The sequence below is a fragment of the Pseudophryne corroboree genome, chromosome 2, assembly GCF_028390025.1.
Source record: "Pseudophryne corroboree isolate aPseCor3 chromosome 2, aPseCor3.hap2, whole genome shotgun sequence".
NCBI classification, from domain to species: Eukaryota; Metazoa; Chordata; class Amphibia; order Anura; family Myobatrachidae; genus Pseudophryne; species Pseudophryne corroboree.
Genome location: NC_086445.1, coordinates 468,726,649 through 468,746,621, shown reverse-complemented (window position 1 = coordinate 468,746,621; position 19,973 = coordinate 468,726,649). Strand labels below are relative to the sequence as shown.

General features: G+C 48.2%; 1 protein-coding gene across 2 annotated transcripts in view; it reads left to right on the top strand.

Annotated features, from left to right (window-relative positions):
* Positions 1–19,973, top strand: part of GCC2 (GRIP and coiled-coil domain containing 2) — a 244,476-nt gene that overhangs the window by 151,059 nt on the left and 73,444 nt on the right. For both annotated transcript variants that reach the window (XM_063953814.1, XM_063953812.1), the window contains exon 16: positions 6,395–6,532. In XM_063953814.1, coding sequence (XP_063809884.1) covers positions 6,395–6,532 — 138 coding nt within the window. The remainder of the gene's footprint in view (positions 1–6,394; positions 6,533–19,973) is intronic.

Below are 19,973 nucleotides of genomic sequence, written 5' to 3'. Positions count from 1 at the left end.
TGGATGCTGGGGTTCCTGAAAGGACCATGGGGAATAGCGGCTCCGCAGGAGACAGGGCACAAAAAGTAAAGCTTTAGGATCAGGTGGTGTGCACTGGCTCCTCCCCCTATGACCCTCCTCCAAGCCTCAGTTAGGATACTGTGCCCGGACGAGCGTACACAATAAGGAAGGATATTGAATCCCGGGTAAGACTCATACCAGCCACACCAATCACACTGTACAACCTGTGATCTGAACCCAGTTAACAGTATGATAACAGCGGAGCCTCTGAAAGATGGCTCACAACAATAATAACCCGATTTTTGTAACTATGTACAAGTATTGCAGATAATCCGCACTTGGGATGGGCGCCCAGCATCCACTACGGACTCCGAGAAATAGAATTATCGGTAAGTAAATTCTTATTTTCTCTATCGTCCTAGTGGATGCTGGGGTTCCTGAAAGGACCATGGGGATTATACCAAAGCTCCCAAACGGGCGGGAGAGTGCGGATGACTCTGCAGCACCGAATGAGAGAACTCCAGGTCCTCCTTAGCCAGGTTATCAAATTTGTAGGATTTTACAAACGTGTTTGCCCCTGACTAAATAGCCGCTCGGCAAAGTTGTAAAGCCGAGACCCCTCGGGCAGCCGCCCAAGATGAGCCCACCTTCCTTGTGGAATGGCCATTTACATATTTTGGCTGTGGCAGGCCTGCCACAGAATGTGCAAGCTGAATTGTATTACACATCCAACTAGCAAAAGTCTGCTTAGAAGCAAGAGCACCCAGTTAGTTGGGTGCATACAGGATAACAGCAAGTCAGTTTTCCTGACTCCAGCCGTCCTGGAACCTATATTTTCAGGGCCCTGACCACATCTAGCAACTTGGAGTCCTCCAAGTCCCTAGTAGGCGCAAGACACCACAATAAGCTGGTTCAGGTGAAACACTGACACCACCTTAGGGAGAGAACTGGGGACGAGTCCGCAGCTCTGCCCTGTCCGAATGGACAAACAGATATGGGCTTTTTTGAGAAAAAAACCACCAATTTGACACTCGCCTGGTCCAGGCCAGGTCCAAGAGCATGTTCACTTTTCATGTGAGATGCTTCAAATCCACAGATTTGACTGGTTTTAAACCAATGTGTTTTGAGGAATCCCAGAACTACGTTGAGATCCCACAGTGCCACTGGAGGCACAAAAGGGGGTTGTATATGCAATACTCCCTTGACAAACTTCTGGACTTCAGGAACTGAAGCCAATTCTTTCTGGAAGAAAAATCGACAGGGCCGAAATTTGAACCTTAATGGACCCCAATTTGAGGCCCATAGACACTCCTGTTTGCAGGAAATGCAGGAATCGACTCAGTTGAAATTTCTTCGTGGGGCCTTCCTGGCCTCACACCACGCAACATATTTTCGCCACATGTGGTGATAATGTTGTGCGGTCACCTCCTTTCTGGCTTTGACCAGGGTAGGAATGACCTCTTCCTGAATGCCTTTTCCCTTAGGATCCGGCGTTCCACCGCCATGCCGTCAAACGCAGCTGCGGTAAGTCTTGGAACAGACATGGTACTTGCTGAAACAAGTCCCTTCTTAGCGGCAGAGGCCATAAGTCCTCTGTGAGCATCTCTTGAAGTTCCGGGTACCAAGTCCATCTTGGCCAATCCGGAGCCATGAGTATAGTTCTTACTCCTCTACGTCTTATAATTCTCAGTACCTTAGGTATGAAAAGCAGAGGATGGAACACATACACCGACTGGTACACCCACGGTGTTACCAGAACGTCCACAGCTATTGCCTGAGGGTCTCTTAACCTGGCGCAATACCTGTCCCGTTTTTTGTTCAGACGGGATGCCATCATGTCCACCTTTGGTAATTCCCAACGGTTTACAATCATGTGGAAAACTTCCCCATGAAGTTCCCACTCTGCCGGGTGGAGGTCGTGCCTACTGAGGAAGTCTGCTTCCCAGTTTCCATTCCCGGAATGAAACACTGCTGACAGTGCTATCACATGATTTTCCGCCCAGCGAAAAGTCCTTGCAGTTTTTGCCACTGCCCTCCTGCTTCTTGTGCCGCCCTGTCTATTTACGTGGGCGACTGCCGTGATGTTTTATCCCACTGGATCAATACCGGCTGACCTTGAAGCAGAGGTCTTGCTAAGCTTAGAGCATTATAAATTTACCCTTAGCTATATTTATGTGGAGAAAAGTCTCCAGACTTGATCACACTCCCTGGAAATTTTTTCCTTGTGTGACTGCTCCCCAGCCTCTCGGGCTGGCCTCCGTGGTCACCAACATCCAAAACTGAATGCCGAATCTGCGGCCCTCTAGAAGATGAGCACTCTGTAACCACCACAGGAGAGACACCCTTGTCCTTGGATATAGGGTTATCCGCTGATGCATCTGAAGATGCGATCCGGACCATTTGTCCAGCAGATCCCACTGAAAAGTTCTTGCATGAAATCTGCCGACTGGAATTGCTACGAAGGAAGTCACCATTTTTTTACCATGGCCCTTGTGCAATGATGCACTGATTTTAGGAGGTTCCTGACTAGCTCGGATAACTCCCTGGCTTTCTCTTCCGGGAGAAACACCTTTTTCTGGACTGTGTCCAGAATCATCCCTAAGCACAGGAGACTTGTTGTCGGGATCAGCTGCGATTTTGGAATATTTAGAATCCACCCCTGCTGTTGTAACAGTATCCGAGATAGTGCTACTCCGACCTCCAACTGTTCCCTGGACTTTGCCCTTATCAGGAGATCGTCCAAGTAAGGGATAATTAAGACGCCTTTTCTTCGAAGAAGAACCATCATTTCGGCCATTACCTTGGTAAAGACCCGGGGTGCCGTGGACAATCCAAACGGCAGCGTCTGAAACTGATAGTGACAGTTCTGTACCACGAACCTGAGGTACCCTTAGTGATAAGGGCAAATTTGGGACATGGAGGTAAGCATCCCTGATGTCTCGGGACACCAATATAGTCCCCTTCTTCCCGGTTCGTTATCACTGCTCTGAGTGACTCCATCTTGACTTGAACCTTTGTAAGTGTTCAAATTTTTTTAGATTTAGAATAGGTCTCACCTAGCCTTCTGGCTTCAGTACCACAATATAGTGTGGAATAATACCCCTTTTCTTGTTGTAGGAGGGGTAATTTAATTATCACCTGCTGGGAATACAGCTCGTGAATTGTTTCCCATACTGCCTCCTTGTCGGAGGGAGACCTTGGTAAAGCAGACTTCAGGAGCCTGCGCAGGGGAAACGTCTCGACATTCCAATCTGTACCCCTGGGATACTACTTGTAGGATCCAGGGGTCCTGTACGGTCTCAGCGTCATGCTGAGAGCTTGTCAGACGCGGTGGAACGCTTCTGTTCCTGGGAATGGGCTGCCTGCTGCAGTCTTCTTCCCTTTCCTCTATCCCTGGGCAGATATGACTCTTATAGGGACGAAAGGACTGAAGCTGAAAAGACGGTGTCTTTTTCTGCAGAGATGTGACTTAGGGTAAAAAACGGTGGATTTTCCAGCAGTTGCCGTGGCCACCAGGTCCGATGGACCGACCCCAAATAACTCCTCTTCCTTTATACGGCAATACACCTTTGTGCCGTTTGGAATCTGCATCACCTGACCACTGTCGTGTCCATAAACATCTTCTGGCAGATATGGACATCGCACTTACTCTTGATGCCAGAGTGCAAATATCCCTCTGTGCATCTCGCATATATAGAAATGCATCCTTTAAATGCTCTATAGTCAATAAAATACTGTCCCTGTCAAGGGTATCAATATTTTTAGTCAGGGAATCCGACCAAGCCACCCCAGCTCTGCACATCCAGGCTGAGGCGATCGCTGGTCGCAGTATAACACCAGTATGTGTGTATATACTTTTTATGATATTTTCCAGCCTCCTGTCAGCTGGCTCCTTGAGGACGGCCCTATCTATAGACGGTACCTCCACTTGTTCTGATAAGCGTGTGAGCGCCTTATCCACCCTAAGGGGTGTTTCCCAACGCGCCCTAACTTCTGGCGGGAAAGGGTATACCGCCCATATTTTCTATCGGGGGGAACCCACGCATCATCACACACTTCATTTAATTTATCTGATTCAGGAAAAACTACGGTAGTTTTTTCACATCCCACATAATACCCTCTTTTGTGGTACTTGTAGTATCAGAAATATGTAACACCTCCTTCATTGCCCTTAACGTGTGGCCCTAATAAGGAATACGTTTGTTTATTCACCGTCGACACTGGATTCAGTGTCCCTGTCTGTGTCTGTGTCGACCGACTAAAGTAAACGGGCGTTTTAAAACCCCTGACGGTGTTTCTGAGACGTCTGGACCGGTACTAATTGTTTGTCGGCCGTCTCATGTCGTCAACCGACCTTGCCGCGTGTTGACATTATCACGTAATTCCCTAAATAAGCCATCCATTCCGGTGTCGACTCCCTAGAGAGTGACATCACCATTACAGGCAATTGCTCCGCCTCCTCACCAACATCGTCCTCATACATGTCGACACACACGTACCGACACACAGCACACACACAGGGAATGTTCTGATAGAGGACAGGACCTACTAGCCCTTTGGAGAGACAGAGGGAGAGTTTGCCAGCACACACCAAAAACGCTATAATTATATAGGGACAACCTTATATAAGTGTTTTCCCTTATAGCATCTTTTTTATATATTTCTAACGCCAAATTAGTGCCCCCCCTCTCTGTTTTAACCCTGTTTCTGTAGTGCAGTGCAGGGGAGAGCCTGGGAGCCTTCCCTCCAGCCTTTCTGTGAGGGAAAATGGCGCTGTGTGCTGAGGAGATAGGCCCCGCCCCTTTTCCGGCGGCCTCGTCTCCCGCTCTTAACGGATTCTGGCAGGGGTTAAATATCTCCATATAGCCCCCGGAGGCTATATGTGAGGTATTTTTAGCCAAAAATAGGTTTTCATTGCCTCCCAGGGCGCCCCCCTTCCAGCGCCCTGCACCCTCAGTGACTGCCGTGTGAAGTGTGCTGAGAGGAAATGGCGCACAGCTGCAGTGCTGTGCGCTACCTTAAGAAGACTGAGGAGTCTTCATGCCGCCGATTCTGGACCTTCTTCTTGTTTCAGCATCTGCAAGGGGGCCGGCGGCGAGGCTCCGGTGACCATCCAGGCTGTACCTGTGATCGTCCCTCTGGAGCTAATGTCCAGTAGCCAAAGAAGCCAATCCATCCTGCACGCAGGTGAGTTCACTTCTTCTCCCCTAAGTCCCTCGTTGCAGTGATCCTGTTGCCAGCAGGACTCACTGTAAAATAAAAAACCTAAGCTAAACTTTTCTAAGCAGCTCTTTAGGAGAGCCACCTAGATTGCACCCTTCTCGGCCGGGCACAAAAATCTAACTGAGGCTTGGAGGAGGGTCATAGGGGGAGGAGCCAGTGCACACCACCTGATCCTAAAGCTTTACTTTTTGTGCCCTGTCTCCTGCGGAGCCGCTATTCCCCATGGTCCTTTCAGGAACCCCAGCATCCACTAGGACGATAGAGAAAGGGGTGTTGGTGATTGTATGTCTTGCATGTTAGACAATCTTGGGGGTGAAAATAAAGTAATTCCAGTTTATAAAAAAAAATATATATATATTATCTGACCTGCATAATTGGTAGCACTTATCTGACCTGCATAATTGGCAGCACTTGTACAACTTTCGTAATTTAAGTGGAAGACTTACATGTTATATAGGCATTTTATGTCTGGTGGCAGCTAAAATATTGTACACCATACCAGGGGCGTAGCCAGAACTTTGTGGGCCCCATAGCAACATTTTGAAGGGCCCCGTCCCAATTCTTCTAGAGAGACACCTCTCTGCAGCAGTTGTTAATATTATGCCTAATAGTAGTGCCCTAGTTTATTTTAGGACCCATAGTAGTGTCCTAGTTCACGTTGTAGGGCTGCCAGTTCACATTATGTCACACAGTATCCGCAATTCATATTATGACATACAGTGTCTTCAGTTAATATTGTGCCACATTACAGTGCCCCTAGTTCATATTATGTGACATTATAATGCCCTCCTGTTTATTTTATACCACATTACAATGAGCAGGTCAGGAGGCATATCTAAATATATTGTAGGCCCCAAGGTAAAAGTTTGTTAGTGCCTCTATACATCACCCAGTAGGGAAAAACTTAAATAACACGTATCTTTGACAGGGAAAGCGGGCCCCTCTCAGCTCTGGGCCCCATAGCAGCTGCACTCACTGCACCTATGGTAGTTACACCCTTGCATCATACATTAAGGAGGTGGGAAGATGACAAATGGAGATAGAGCAGGGTTCACCAGGCAAAGAGCAGGAATCTATATACAGTATGCATCATCTCTTTAGTAACTATTTAGGTGCTGTTTCTTTGACAACTGTCTCAAATGTTTGTCTGATTTATATTTTACTGTCTTAGATTCAAGTTGCAGAACTGACATCAGAGAAACACAAAGTACAAGAGCAGCTCAGAACACTAACAGAACAGCATCAGCGAGCAGGAAACGCATACCAACAGAAACTGCTAGCTCTTCAGGAGGAGTGTACTGCTGCTAAGGTATCATATCTCTTCTGTGCTGCAGATTGTGTACACCAGTGTATAACAGCAATTAACTTTTCCAGGAAGTAAAATTCAGCACCTTAAACTTCTGAGTTGATGCACCCTGGGAAATGTATACATGATTTCTCTAGGATTTGGCAGATGGATTTTATTTCCAGCACCTTGGAAATAAAAATGTCTGCATTTTAGTTTACCTGTTAGTGTTTCCAAAACTCTGTTCTAAGGCACCCTAGCAGTCTGGGTTTTAATGATTTCTGTTTTTGTGCACAGATGGTGTAATCAAGCTGACCGTGGTACTAATTAAGTCACCAGTGCTTAAGCACGATAGCCTTAAAACCTAGACTGTTAGGGTGCCTTAAGGAACGAGTCTGAGAACTGCTGTAACCTAAAACCATTCCAGTTTCCATCTATAATCAGTTCAACCGATGTTGCTGGGAACATTAATGGGCCAATGCTGACTGGCACGTAAGCTGGATTTTCAACCATATCTTAAGTGGTATGCTTCTACGCAACAGCACTACACATTGATGTATGCTTGGTTTCATGGCCATCATCATTAGCACTGCGCACTTGCACCAGCCCTGTCTTTCTGCAAATAGATATGTGATAACAAATGGTTCTTTCTATACCCATAGAAATTGCATATCTCTTAATTCTTTAAAAGGCTCTCACTAAACTTAAGCTACGTGCAAATGCCCCGTTGCCAACCAGTCACTCCCATTCAGCCACAAGTGGAGATGCATTTGACTCAGAATCACCATTAACTGAGTTACTCAAGCAGCATCACATCACATCCTGTTCTGCTAAGTATACACTTAAATATGTTGGCATATAGGGATGGGACATTTCATGCTTTGATGTTTATCATCAGATTACATTGCATCACCCCTAGAGGCCCCTGGCTGGATGAACCAAATCTTCCAGCCTGATTTACAGAGGTCACATGAAAGTGCTGGAGCTGCAAGTATATATTAAATAGTGTAGCCCAGCCCATAGTTTTGGCTATAGGGGAGATGGAGTAGTCTGTTATCTTAGGCTGCTTTTCTCATCCGTGGAAACAGATGCAAAAATAGAAAATATAGGACTGTTTTATTTGCTATACTAAGTATAGTAAAAGACAGTATAAAACATTGAACTTACAATATTAACTGTAGCTAAAAGAATTGAATATAACAAGACTTTTCTCATTCCATTAAATAAGGCAACGATTGAAAATAAATGACACCCCTGTTTTAAACCATTGAAGAATACCATGGCTTGGTTATAGGGGATCAGTACGAAATCCCGCCGGACGGGATCCCGGCGGTCGGAATCCCGATACCGGGATCCCGACTGGCACAATCCCGATAGGGGGGCGAGCGCAACGCAGGCTCGTTGCGCTCGCCACGCTGCGGGCACGGTGCCTCGCTACGCTCGGCATATTAATTTATTCTCCCTCTATGGGTGTCGTGGACACCCACAGAGGGAGAATATGTTGGGATTGTGCCGGACGGGATCCCGGTGTAGGTATTTCTACCGCCGGGATTCCGCCCGGCGAGATCTTGACCGCATCCCGGTTATAGTCACTGCAGCATAGAACAAAGCATCTTGTGGACATGCAGACTAGAACACCAGAACTTGTATGTGCGTACAGTTCCTAAGCTTGGACTTGACTCGTTCATATAAGAGAATGTTTGTTCCACATAGACACAGCTAATAGACATGGAGAGAAGTGATAGAGCCAACTCTTTCAAGTTTCTTTCATTGTAGACTGCAAACCACAATGTCTCTGCATGTTTATTTCTGTTGTGCTACTCCTGGTAAATGCTTGCCTGCCATTGTGCACCATGTCACCTTTAAACATGTTTCAGCATGGAGACACGTGTGAACTGTGGTTTTGCCTATGAGAGGATAACAATAGACTGAATGCAGAGCTTCCACAGGATGTTGGCTAGAAGTGCACTCTTTGCTGTAACTGGCAAGACTACATGATGTTGCCTTGCTCCAAGAATCTAAGTATATTTTGTTTTGCTACAAATATCCCAGTGGAAATAGTAGATCCTAAAGTAAATCTGGATCATGGGTACATGTATCTGAAAGTTTAAGTGATGGGTGGAATACTCTCTTGGTAACCTATTAACAAGTAACATTGTCATAGTATTTTGTGTCAAGAAGTCCAATTAAGAATTCATTTTCAAAATATGCACAGCAATAAATGATTCCTTCCCTGCAGACAGGTCTATCAGTATAGATTTCCCTCTTATAGGTGATGGGGTGTGGCATGTTATGTCAGCAGTTCTCATGTCGAGATACATCAGGTCAACATGAGAATGAAGAAATGTCAATATACATTTTGTCTAGGACGACATGTTGACATGATAGAAAGTCGACCTAAAGTCCCTGGTGGCCTAGTGGTCACATACCTGGTCCAAGTGGCAGCGTCATTTTCCGGGTCCCAGCTGCCATGTGACCTGCACTTCCGGCGGAGATGTCTGATAGAGCAGTAGTTTGGTTGAGTATTTTACCCACTAATCCCTAACCGTAACCCTCCCCCTTGTGCTTAACCCCCTAATCTCTCTCCCCTCGCAGCCCAAGCCTACACCTTTTGGCAGTGCCTAACCATTGTATACGTGTCGACATTCTGAGGATGTTGACATGGTGCCTGTCAACATGTTGACCCATGTATGTGTTCTAATGTTGATATTATTGTGTTGATTTCTCTAACGTCCTAGTGGATGCTGGGGACTCCGTCAGGACCATGGGGAATAGCGGGCTCCGCAGGAGACAGGGCACATCTAAAAAAGCTTTTAGGTCACATGGTGCGTACTGGCTCCTCCCCCTATGACCCTCCTCCAAGCCTCAGTTAGGTTTTTGTGCCCGTCCGAGAGGGTGCAATCTAGGTGGCTCTCTTAAAGAGCTAGTTAGAAAAGTTTTTTTTAGGTTTCTAATCAGTGTCTCCTGCTGGCGACAGGAGCACTGCAACGAGGGACTTAGGGGAGAGACTTGCAACTCACCTGCCTGCAGGAGGATTGAAGTCTTAGGCTACTGGACACTGAGCTCCAGAGGGAGTCGGAACACAGGTCAGCCTGGGGTTCGTCCCGGAGCCGCGCCGCCGATCCCCCTTACAGACGCTGAAGAACGGCAGAACGGAGGTCCGGAAACAGGCGGCAGAAGACTTCAGTCTTCATAGAGGTAGCGCACAGCACTGCAGCTGTGCGCCATTGTTGCTACACGGCTCACGGATCTCGGTCACGGAGGGTGCAGGGCGCTGCTGGGGGCGCCCTGGGCAGCAATATAGAGTACCTTAGAGGCAAATAAATACATCACATATAGCCATTAAGGCTATATGTGTGTATTTAACCCAGGCCAGTTTATTAGAAAAACCGGGAGAAAAGCCCGCCGGAAAAGGGGCGGAGCTTATTCTCCTCAGCACTCGGCGCCATTTTCCTGCACGGCTCCGCTGGTGAGGAAGGCTCCCACGACTCTCCCCTGCACTGCACTACAGAAACAGGGTAACAAAGAGAGGGGGGGCATAAATTGGCGATATAAATATATATTGAGAGCGCATATATAAAAACAACACCTTCTAGGGTTGTTATATACTGTATAGCGCTTTTGGTGTGTGCTGGCAAACTCTCCCTCTGTCTCCCCAAAGGGCTAGGAGGGTCCTGTCTTCAATAGAGCATTCACTGTGTGGCTGCTGTGTGTGTCGGTACGTGTGTGTCGACATGTATGAGGACGAAGTTGGTGTGGAGGCAGAGCAATTGCCGATGATGGTAATGTCACCCCCTAGGGAGTCGACACCGGAATGGATGGCTTTGGTTATGGAATTACGTGATAATGTCAGCACATTACAAAAGTCAGTTGACGAAATGAGACGCCCGGCAAACCAGTTAGTACCGGTTCAGGCATCTCAGACACCGTCAGGGGCTGTAAAACGTCCCTTACCTCAGTCAGTCGACACGGGTACCGACACAGATGAATCTAGTGTCGACGGTGAGGAAGTAAACGTATTTTCCAATAGGGCCACACGTTATATGATCACGGCAATGAAGGAGGCTTTGCAGCTCTCTGATACTACTGGTACCTCAAAAAGGGGTATTATGTGGGGGGTGAAAAAACTACCTGTATTTTTCCCAGAATCAGAGGAATTGAATGATGTGTGTGATGAAGCGTGGGTTACCCCCGATAGAAAAATGCTAATTTCAAAGAAGTTGTTGGCATTATACCCTTTCCCACCAGAGGTTAGGGCGCGCTGGGAATCACCCCCTAAGGTGGATAAGGCGCTCACACGTTTATCAAAGCAAGTGGCGTTGCCGTCTCCTGATACGGCCGCCCTCAAGGATCCAGCAGATAGGAGGCTGGAAACTACACTGAAGAGTATATACACACATACGGGTGTTATACTGCGACCGGCAATAGCCTCAGCCTGGATGTGCAGTGCTGGGGTAGTGTGGTTGGATTCTCTGACTGAAAATATTGAGACCCTGGATAGGGACAGTATTTTATTGACTCTAGAGCAATTAAAGGATGCTTTTCTTTATATGCGAGATGCTCAGAGGGATGTTTGTACTCTAGCATCAAGAGTAAGCGCGATGTCCATATCTGCTAGAAGAAGTTTATGGACGCGACAGTGGTCAGGTGATGCGGATTCCAAGAGGCATATGGAAGTATTGCCATATAAAGGAGAGGAATTGTTTGGGGTCGGTCTTTCGGACCTGGTGACCACGGCAACTGCCGGCAAATCCACCTTTTTACCTCAGACCCCTTCACAACAGAAAAAGACACCGTCTTTTCAGCCGCAGTCCTTTCGCTCCTATAAAAAGCGACCAAAAGGACAGTCTTATCTGCCGAGAGGCAGAGGAAAGGGTAAGAAAGGGCAGCACGCAGCCCCTGCCCAGGAACAGAAGCCCGCCCCGGCTTCTACAAAGCCATCAGCATGACGCTGGGGCGTTACAAGCGGACTCAGGAACGGTGGGGGGTCGACTCAAGATTTTCAGCAATCAATGGGCTCACTCACAAGTGGACCCGTGGGTCCTGCAGATAATATCTCAGGGTTACATGCTGGAGTTCGAAAGGTTTCCCCCTCGCCGGTTCCTAAAGTCTGCTTTACCAACGTCTCCCTCAGAAAGGACGTCGGTTTTGGAAGCCATTCACAAGCTGTATTCTCAGCAGGTGATAGTCAAGGTACCCCTCCTACAACAGGGAAAGGGGTATTATTCCACACTATTTGTGGTACCGAAGCCGGACGGTTCGGTAAGACCTATTCTAAATCTGAAATCCTTGAACCTGTACATACAGAAATTCAAGTTCAAAATGGAGTCACTCAGAGCAGTGATAGCGAATCTGGAAGACGGGGACTTCATGGTGTCCCTGGACATAAAGGATGCTTATCTGCATGTCCCAATTTACCCCTCACACCAAGGGTATCTCAGGTTCGTGATACAAGACTGTCATTATCAGTTTCAAACGATGCCGTTTGGTTTGTCTACGGCCCCTCGGGTCTTTACCAAGGTAATGACCGAAATGATGGTTCTTCTACGAAGAAAAGGCGTATTAATTATCCCTTACTTGGACGATCTCCTGATAAGGGCAAAGTCCAGAGAACAGCTGGAAGTCGGTGTAGCACTAACCCAGGTAGTGCTCCAGCAACACGGGTGGATTCTGAATCTTCCAAAATCTCAATTGACCCCGACAACTCGTCTGCTGTTCCTGGGAATGATTCTGGACACGGTTCAGAAAAAGGTGTTTCTCCCGGAGGAAAAAGCAAGGGAGTTATCCGAACTTGTCAGGAACCTCCTAAAACCAGGAACGGTGTCAGTACATCAATGCACAAGAGTCCTGGGAAAGATGGTGGCTTCGTACGAAGCGATTCCATTCGGCAGATTCCATGCACGGACATTTCAGTGGGATCTGCTGGACAAATGGTCCGGATCGCATCTGCACATGCATCAGCGGATAGCACTGTCACCAAGAACAAGGTTGTCTCTCCTGTGGTGGCTGCAGACTGCCCATCTGTTAGTGGGCCGCAGATTCGGCATACAGGACTGGGTCCTGGTGACTACGGATGCCAGCCTACGAGGTTGGGGAGCAGTCACAAAGGGAAGAAATTTCCAGGGCGTGTGGTCAAGCCTGGAGACGTCTCTTCACATAAATATACTGGAGCTAAGAGCGATCTACAATGCTCTAAGTCTGGCAAAACCGCTGCTTCAGGGTCAGCCGGTGTTGATCCAGTCCGACAACATCACGGCAGTCGCCCACGTAAACCGACAAGGCGGCACGAGAAGCAGGAGTGCAATGGCAGAAGCGGCAAGGATTCTGCGCTGGGCGGAGAATCATGTCATAGCACTGTCAGCAGTGTTCATCCCGGGAGTGGACAACTGGGAAGCAGATTTCCTCAGCAGACACGACCTTCACCCGGGAGAGTGGGGACTTCATCCAGAAGTTTTCCACATGATTGTGAACCGTTGGGAAAAACCAAAGGTAGACATGATGGCGTCTCGCCTCAACAAAAAATTGGACAGGTATTGCGCCAGGTCAAGAGACCCTCAGGCAATAGCTGTGGACGCTCTGGTAACACCGTGGGTGTACCAATCAGTGTATGTGTTCCCTCCTCTGCCTCTCATACCAAAGGTGCTGAGAATTATACGGAAAAGAGGAGTAAGAACGATACTGGTGGCTCCGGACTGGCCAAGGAGAACTTGGTATCCGGAACTTCAAGAGATGCTCACGGAGGATCCGTGGCCTCTACCTCTGAGAAGGGATCTGCTTCAGCAGGGACCTTGTATGTTCCAAGACTTACCGCGTCTGCGTTTGACGGCATGGCGGTTGAACGCCGGATTCTAAAAGAAAAGGGCATTCCAGAGGAAGTTATTCCTACCTTGATTAAGGCTAGGAAGGAAGTGACTGTACAACATTATCACCGCATTTGGCGAAAATATGTTGCGTGGTGTGAGGCCAAGAAGGCTCCAACGGAAGAATTTCAATTGGGTCGATTCTTACATTTCCTGCAAGCAGGATTGTCTATGGGCCTAAAATTGGGGTCTATTAAAGTTCAAATTTCGGCCTTATCAATTTTCTTCCAGAAGGAATTGGCGTCAGTGCCTGAAGTACAAACTTTTGTCAAAGGTGTACTACATATACAACCCCCAATAGTGCCTCCAGTGGCACCGTGGGATTTGAACGTGGTTCTAAATTTTCTCAAATCTCATTGGTTTGAGCCGTTAAAATCGGTAGAATTAAAATACCTTACATGGAAGGTAACCATGCTGTTGGCCCTGGCTTCTGCCAGGAGAGTTTCAGAGTTGGCAGCTTTGTCATACAAGAGCCCATATCTGATATTCCATTGGGACAGGGCAGAATTGAGGACGCGTCCTCAATTTCTCCCTAAGGTGGTTTCGGCATTTCACTTAAACCAGCCTATTGTGGTGCCTGCGGCTACTAGCGACTTGGAGGACTCCAAGTTACTGGACGTTGTCAGAGCATTAAAAATATATATTTCAAGGACAGCTGGAGTCAGAAAAACTGACTCGTTGTTTACATTGTATGCACCCAACAAGATGGGTGCTCCTGCGTCTAAACAGACGATTGCACGTTGGATCTGTAGCACAATCCAACTTGCACATTCTGTGGCAGGCGTGCCACAGCCTAAATCTGTAAAGGCCCACTCCACAAGGAAGGTGGGCTCATCTTGGGCGGCTGCCCGAGGAGTCTCGGCATTACAACTTTGCCGAGCAGCTACGTGGTCAGGGGAGAACACGTTTGTAAAATTTTACAAATTTGATACTCTGGCTACAGAGGACCTGGAGTTTTCTCATTCGGTGCTGCAGAGTCATCCGCACTCTCCCGCCCGTTTGGGAGCTTTGGTATAATCCCCATGGTCCTGACGGAGTCCCCAGCATCCACTAGGACGTTAGAGAAAATAAGAATTTACTTACCGATAATTCTATTTCTCATAGTCCGTAGTGGATGCTGGGCGCCCATCCCAAGTGCGGATTGTCTGCAATACTTGTACATAGTTATTGTTACAAAAATCGGGTTATTATTGTTGTGAGCCATCTTTTTAGAGGCTACTTCGTTTTGTTATCATACTGTTAACTGGGTTCAGATCACAAGTTGTATGGTGTGATTGGTGTGGCTGGTATGAGTCTTACCCGGGATTCAAGATCCTTCCTTATTGTGTACGCTCGTCCGGGCACAGTACCTAACTGAGGCTTGGAGGAGGGTCATAGGGGGAGGAGCCAGTACGCACCATGTGACCTAAAAGCTTTTTTAGATGTGCCCTGTCTCCTGCGGAGCCCGCTATTCCCCATGGTCCTGACGGAGTCCCCAGCATCCACTACGGACTATGAGAAATAGAATTATCGGTAAGTAAATTCTTATTATTATGAATGTTGACATGGTAAATGTCAACCATTTGACCAAATTTCAGGTCATGTTATAGCTGCATGCCAGCAAGCCAGGAGTCGACGGAATGCTAATTAATTTCCAAGGACTTGCCTAAGTTTAGGGACACCCTATTAGCATCTGAGTGTCACAATTCCAAAAACAGTCATTATTTATTTATTTATTACCAGTTATTTATATAGCGCACACATATTCCGCAGCGCTTTACAGAGAATATCTGCCCGTTCGCATCAGTCTCTGCCCCAGTGGAGCTTACAATCTATATTCCTTACCACATGTACACACTGACACATTCACGCTAGGGTTTATTTTGTTGGGAGCCAATTAACCTACCAGTATATTTTTGGATTGTGGGAGGAAACCGGAGTACCCGGAGGAAACCCACTCAAGTACGGGGAGAATATACAAACTCTGCACAGTTAGGGCCATGGTGGGAATCGAACCCATGACCTCAGTGCTGTGAGGCAGTAATACTAACCATTACACCATCCGTACTGCCCATTAGTCTAATTTTCTTCATGCTTTAACTAGGATGACTGTGGATTAAGTTAGGTGTCCAGAAAGAGGGAAATTGGTAGGTGTGATTTGACAAGTTATTTTTACTAGTTAACCCAGTCTTCCTGTCTGCAAACAACTCATGGGTAGATGTATGAAGAGGCTATATGAGGGGGAAGTGGTATTAGCGCATGTTGGGGGTCATTCCGAGTTGATCGCTAGCTGCCGTTGTTCGCAGCGCAGCGATCAGGCTAAAAAGCGGCATTTCTGCGCATGCGTATGAGCCGCAAAGCGCGTCGTATGGGTACAAAGGCCGTTGTGGTGCACAGGTTCTAGCGAAGTTTTCCTTCGCACTGACGGCCGCAAGAAGAATGACATGAGGGGGCGCTTCTGGGTGTCAACTGACTGTTTTCAGGGAGTGTTTGTAAAAACGCAGGTGTGTCAGAAAAAACGCAGGCGTGGCTGGGTGTTCGCTGGGCGGGTGTATGACGTCAAATCCGGACACGAATAGGCTGAAGTGATCACAAGCGCTGAGTAGGTTCAGAGCTACTCTGCAACTGCACAAACTGTTGCCAACAAGGGGGATAAGGCTTAGACCTGAAGCCCCTCCCCCAGCCCCAGGGCGCCATTTCCAGCAAGTGTTCCCGCCCTGGAGCTGCATCTCTGTCTTTCCTCACTCCCTGTCAGTGTCTGCGGCGCCATTATCCCTCAGCTCACTATTACTGGGACTGCTTGGGCAAATCCTCCTATGTAAAGCCGCCTGGTTGTCAGCGCTGTGCCTTTACATGACACTTAAGTATTCTACCTGCCTTTTTAGTCAGTGTTAGTAAAAAAGAGTGCACTTAGTCAGGGTTTCCTAGTACAATAACCCTGTGATATACATCCAGTTTCTTACTGTGTACTGTTATATCTATTGACTATATAGCTGTGTAAGCTAGTCCAGTGCAGTATTATTGTCTGTAATAACCTCTGCATTGTACAAACTGTGACTATTTGTGTGTGCATTGATAGCTGAGTGGTGTCCATCTCGTGTCTTTCACTCAACTTGCTATCCCTATATTCTATAACCTGAGGGGGCTTGGTGCGTCAGGTGTTATTTAATATAGGAGGATTTTCACAAAGATATACTGTATTACGTATTTTTCTCTGTGATTTAGTCACCATATCTCTCCTTTATCTCTGCTAGTGCCCTCGCGCCAGAGCTGTCTAAGAATTGGGAAACGCCTCCTCCAGTAGACTTACATGTGGCTAGGATGGTGGTTTCCTCAGCTCTACCTGTCACTACCGTCACATCTCTCAAAGAGCCTACGGATAAACGTGTCGAGGGTTGTCTAAAAGCGATTTACACCCTCACGGTGCTGCACAAAGGCCCACTATTGCAGCTACATGGGCGAAGCAGAGGCTATTGAAGCATGGACCTTGGAGTTAGAGGCTGAAATCTCCTCTGACCATGCTAGACAATGCTTGTCATATATTGTCACAGCTTCTCGCTATATTAAAGAGGCGGCTTCTGATGCCGGTATCCTAGCAGCCAAGGCCTCCACTACGTCAGTCCTGGCTCGCAGGATATTGTGGCTGAGATCCTGGTCTGTGGATCTGGACTCTAGAAAAACCCTGGAGGTACTCCCTTTCAAGGGGGATATTCTGTTTGGGGAGGACTTAAATAAGATAGTGGCTGACTTGGCTACTGCCAAAACTGCCTGTCTGCCTAATACAGCTCCTTCTGTGTCGAAGGCCAAAGGCACGTCCTTTCGCCCCTTTCGTCCTTCAGGTAAAGCAAAAGGTCAGGCGTACCATAAGCAGGCCCGCACTTCCAAACCTGGTAAGCCGAAGCCCAAAAGAGCCTGGGCTGCCCGTCAGCCAGCAGCCAAGACCGATAAGCCTGCCGCATGACGGGGCAGGCCTCCCCCTGGGGGATCCCAGGGTGGGGGGCCGGCTTCTAGGGTATACCCAGGAATGGTTGAAGACCACTTCAGATGCCTGGGTACGGAAAGTCGTCACTCGAGGTTACGCCATAGCCTTAAAAAACCGACCCCCTCATCGATTTTGCTAGACAGACGTCCCGTCGGACCAGACAAAGGCAAACACTCTGCATTCGGTGGTACAGGCCCTCCTGGATACAGGAGTCGTAGTACAGGTGCCTCTTGCTCAGAGGGGCTGGGGGCACTATTCTCCACTGTTTCTAGTCCCGAAACCGAATGGGTCCTCCCGGTCCATTCTCAACCCCAAGGCACTGAACAAATTTGTGAAGGTTTCCAAGTTCCATATGGAAACCCTTCGCTGTATAGTTCTGGCCTTGGAACCTGGGTACTACATGGTCTCCCTGGACATACAGGATGCTTACCTGCATATTCCTATAGCAGTGTCACATCAACAATACCTGAGGTTCGCTATTGGCAACCTCCATTACCAGTTTCGGGCGTTACCTTTTGGTTTAACAACGGCTCCGCGAGTCTTCACCAAAGTTATGGCGGTGATGACAGTGGTACTCCGCCGTCAAGGGGTCAGGATACTGCCGTATCTGGATGACTTGTTAATCCTGGCAAATTCCCCAGATCTTCTCCTGCGTCATCTGGATATGACGGTCCGGTTTCTACAAGCCCACGGGTGGCTCATCAACTGGAAGATATCCTCCCTGGTCCCTGCTCAGAGCATGGTGCATCTGGGAGCGCTGTTGGACACTCACAACCAGAGGTTGTTCCTGTCTCAGAAGAAAGTCCTGAAACTTCAGGACAGGATTCGTTGCTTCCTTTCTCGTCCGCAAGTGTCGATACATTCGGCAATGCAGGTGCTGGGCCTCATGGTGTCAGCATTCGACATGGTGGAGTATGCTCAATTCCATTCTCGCCCCCTCCAGAAGCTGATTCTAGCCAAGTGGGACGGCCTGCCTCACCAGATCAGGTCTCACATGATCTCTTTGACTCCGGAGGTCCGTCTGTCGCTGCTCTGGTGGCTCCTGGACCGACAATTGTGCAGAGGCCGTCCCTTCTGGATATCCAACTGGGTCCTGTTGACGACAGATGCCAGTCTAAGAGGTTGGGGAGCGATGCTGGAGCAGCACTCCTTGCAGGGTCGGTGGACCAAGGAGGAATCTCTCCTCTCGATCAACATTCTGGAATTGCGGGCGGTCTTCAATGCCTTGAACCTAGCCCAGCATTTGACTCAGAACCGTCCTGTTCAAGTACAGTCAGACAACGCCACCACAGTGGCTTACATAAATCATCAAGGCGGCACTCGAAGCCGTTTGGCAATGAAGGAAGCCTCACGGATTCTACGTTGGGCAGAACGCCATCTACCGGCAATATTCATTCCTGAAGTCCTGGGAGTCCTGAATTGGGAAGCGGACTTTCTCAGTCGTCAGGACGTGCATGCCGGCGAGTGGGGCCTCCATCCAGAAGTGTTTCAACTCCTCGTGGAAAGGTGGGGTCCTCCAGATGTGGATCTGATGGCTTCTCGACACAATCACAAGGTTCCGGTCTTTGGAGCAAGGACAAGGGATCCTCAAGCAGCATTCGTGGATGCGCTGGCAGTGCCGTGGAGGTTTCGGCTGCCGTACGTGTTCCCTCCGGTGTCACTCCTGCCCAGGGTAATTCGGAAGTTTAAGCAAGAAAAAGGAAATCTGCTTCTCATAGCTCCGGCGTGGCCCAGACGGCACTGGTTCTCAGACCTGCAAGGCCTATCGTCAGAGCGTCCACTTCTACTTCCACAACGCCCAGACCTCCTCGTTCAGGGCCCCTCTGTCTACCAGGACCTAGCCCGGCTGTCTTTGACTGCGTGGCTCTTGAAGCTTCCGTCTTAAGGGCTAAAGGGTTTTTCTGAAGAGGTCATTAAAACTATGTTGCGGTCCCGGAAACCGGCCTCTGCTCGGATTTACCATCGGGTCTGGCATTCCTACTTTGTTTGGTGCGCATCTAACCATTATGACGCTTCCAAGTTTAGTACAGCCAAACTTTTGGCTTTTCTACAGCAGGGCCTAGATTTAGGCCTGCGTCTGGCCTCCCTCAAGGTTCATATTTCTGCCTTGTCTGTGTGGTTTCAGAGAAAAATTGCGACTTTACCTGATGTTCATACTTTCACTCAGGGTGTGTTGCGTATCCAACCTCCATATGTCCCGCCTGTGGCTCCTTGGGACTTGTCGGTGGTTTTGGAGGCGTTGCAGGAGCCTCCATTTGAACCTCTTGGTTCAAGCTGACCTTAAGTGGCTTTCCCTTAAGGTGGTTTTCTTGCTGGCTATTGCCTCTGCTAGAAGAGTGTCGGATTTGGGTGCCTTGTCTTGTAGTTCCCCATATCTGATTTTTCACCGTGACCGGGCGGTTCTTAGGACTCGTCCCGGATATTTACCTAAGGTGGTTTCTTCTTTCCACCTTAATCAGGAGATTGTGGTTCCAGCTTTTGTTTCTCCTGATTTGTCTCCCAAAGAGCGTTCTTTGGATGTGGTACGGGCTCTCCGTATCTATGTGAAGAGAACTGCTTCTATTCGAAAGTTTGATTCTCTCTTTGTTTTATTTGGATTTCACAAACGTGGCTGGCCTGCTCACAAGCAGACCCTGGCCAGGTG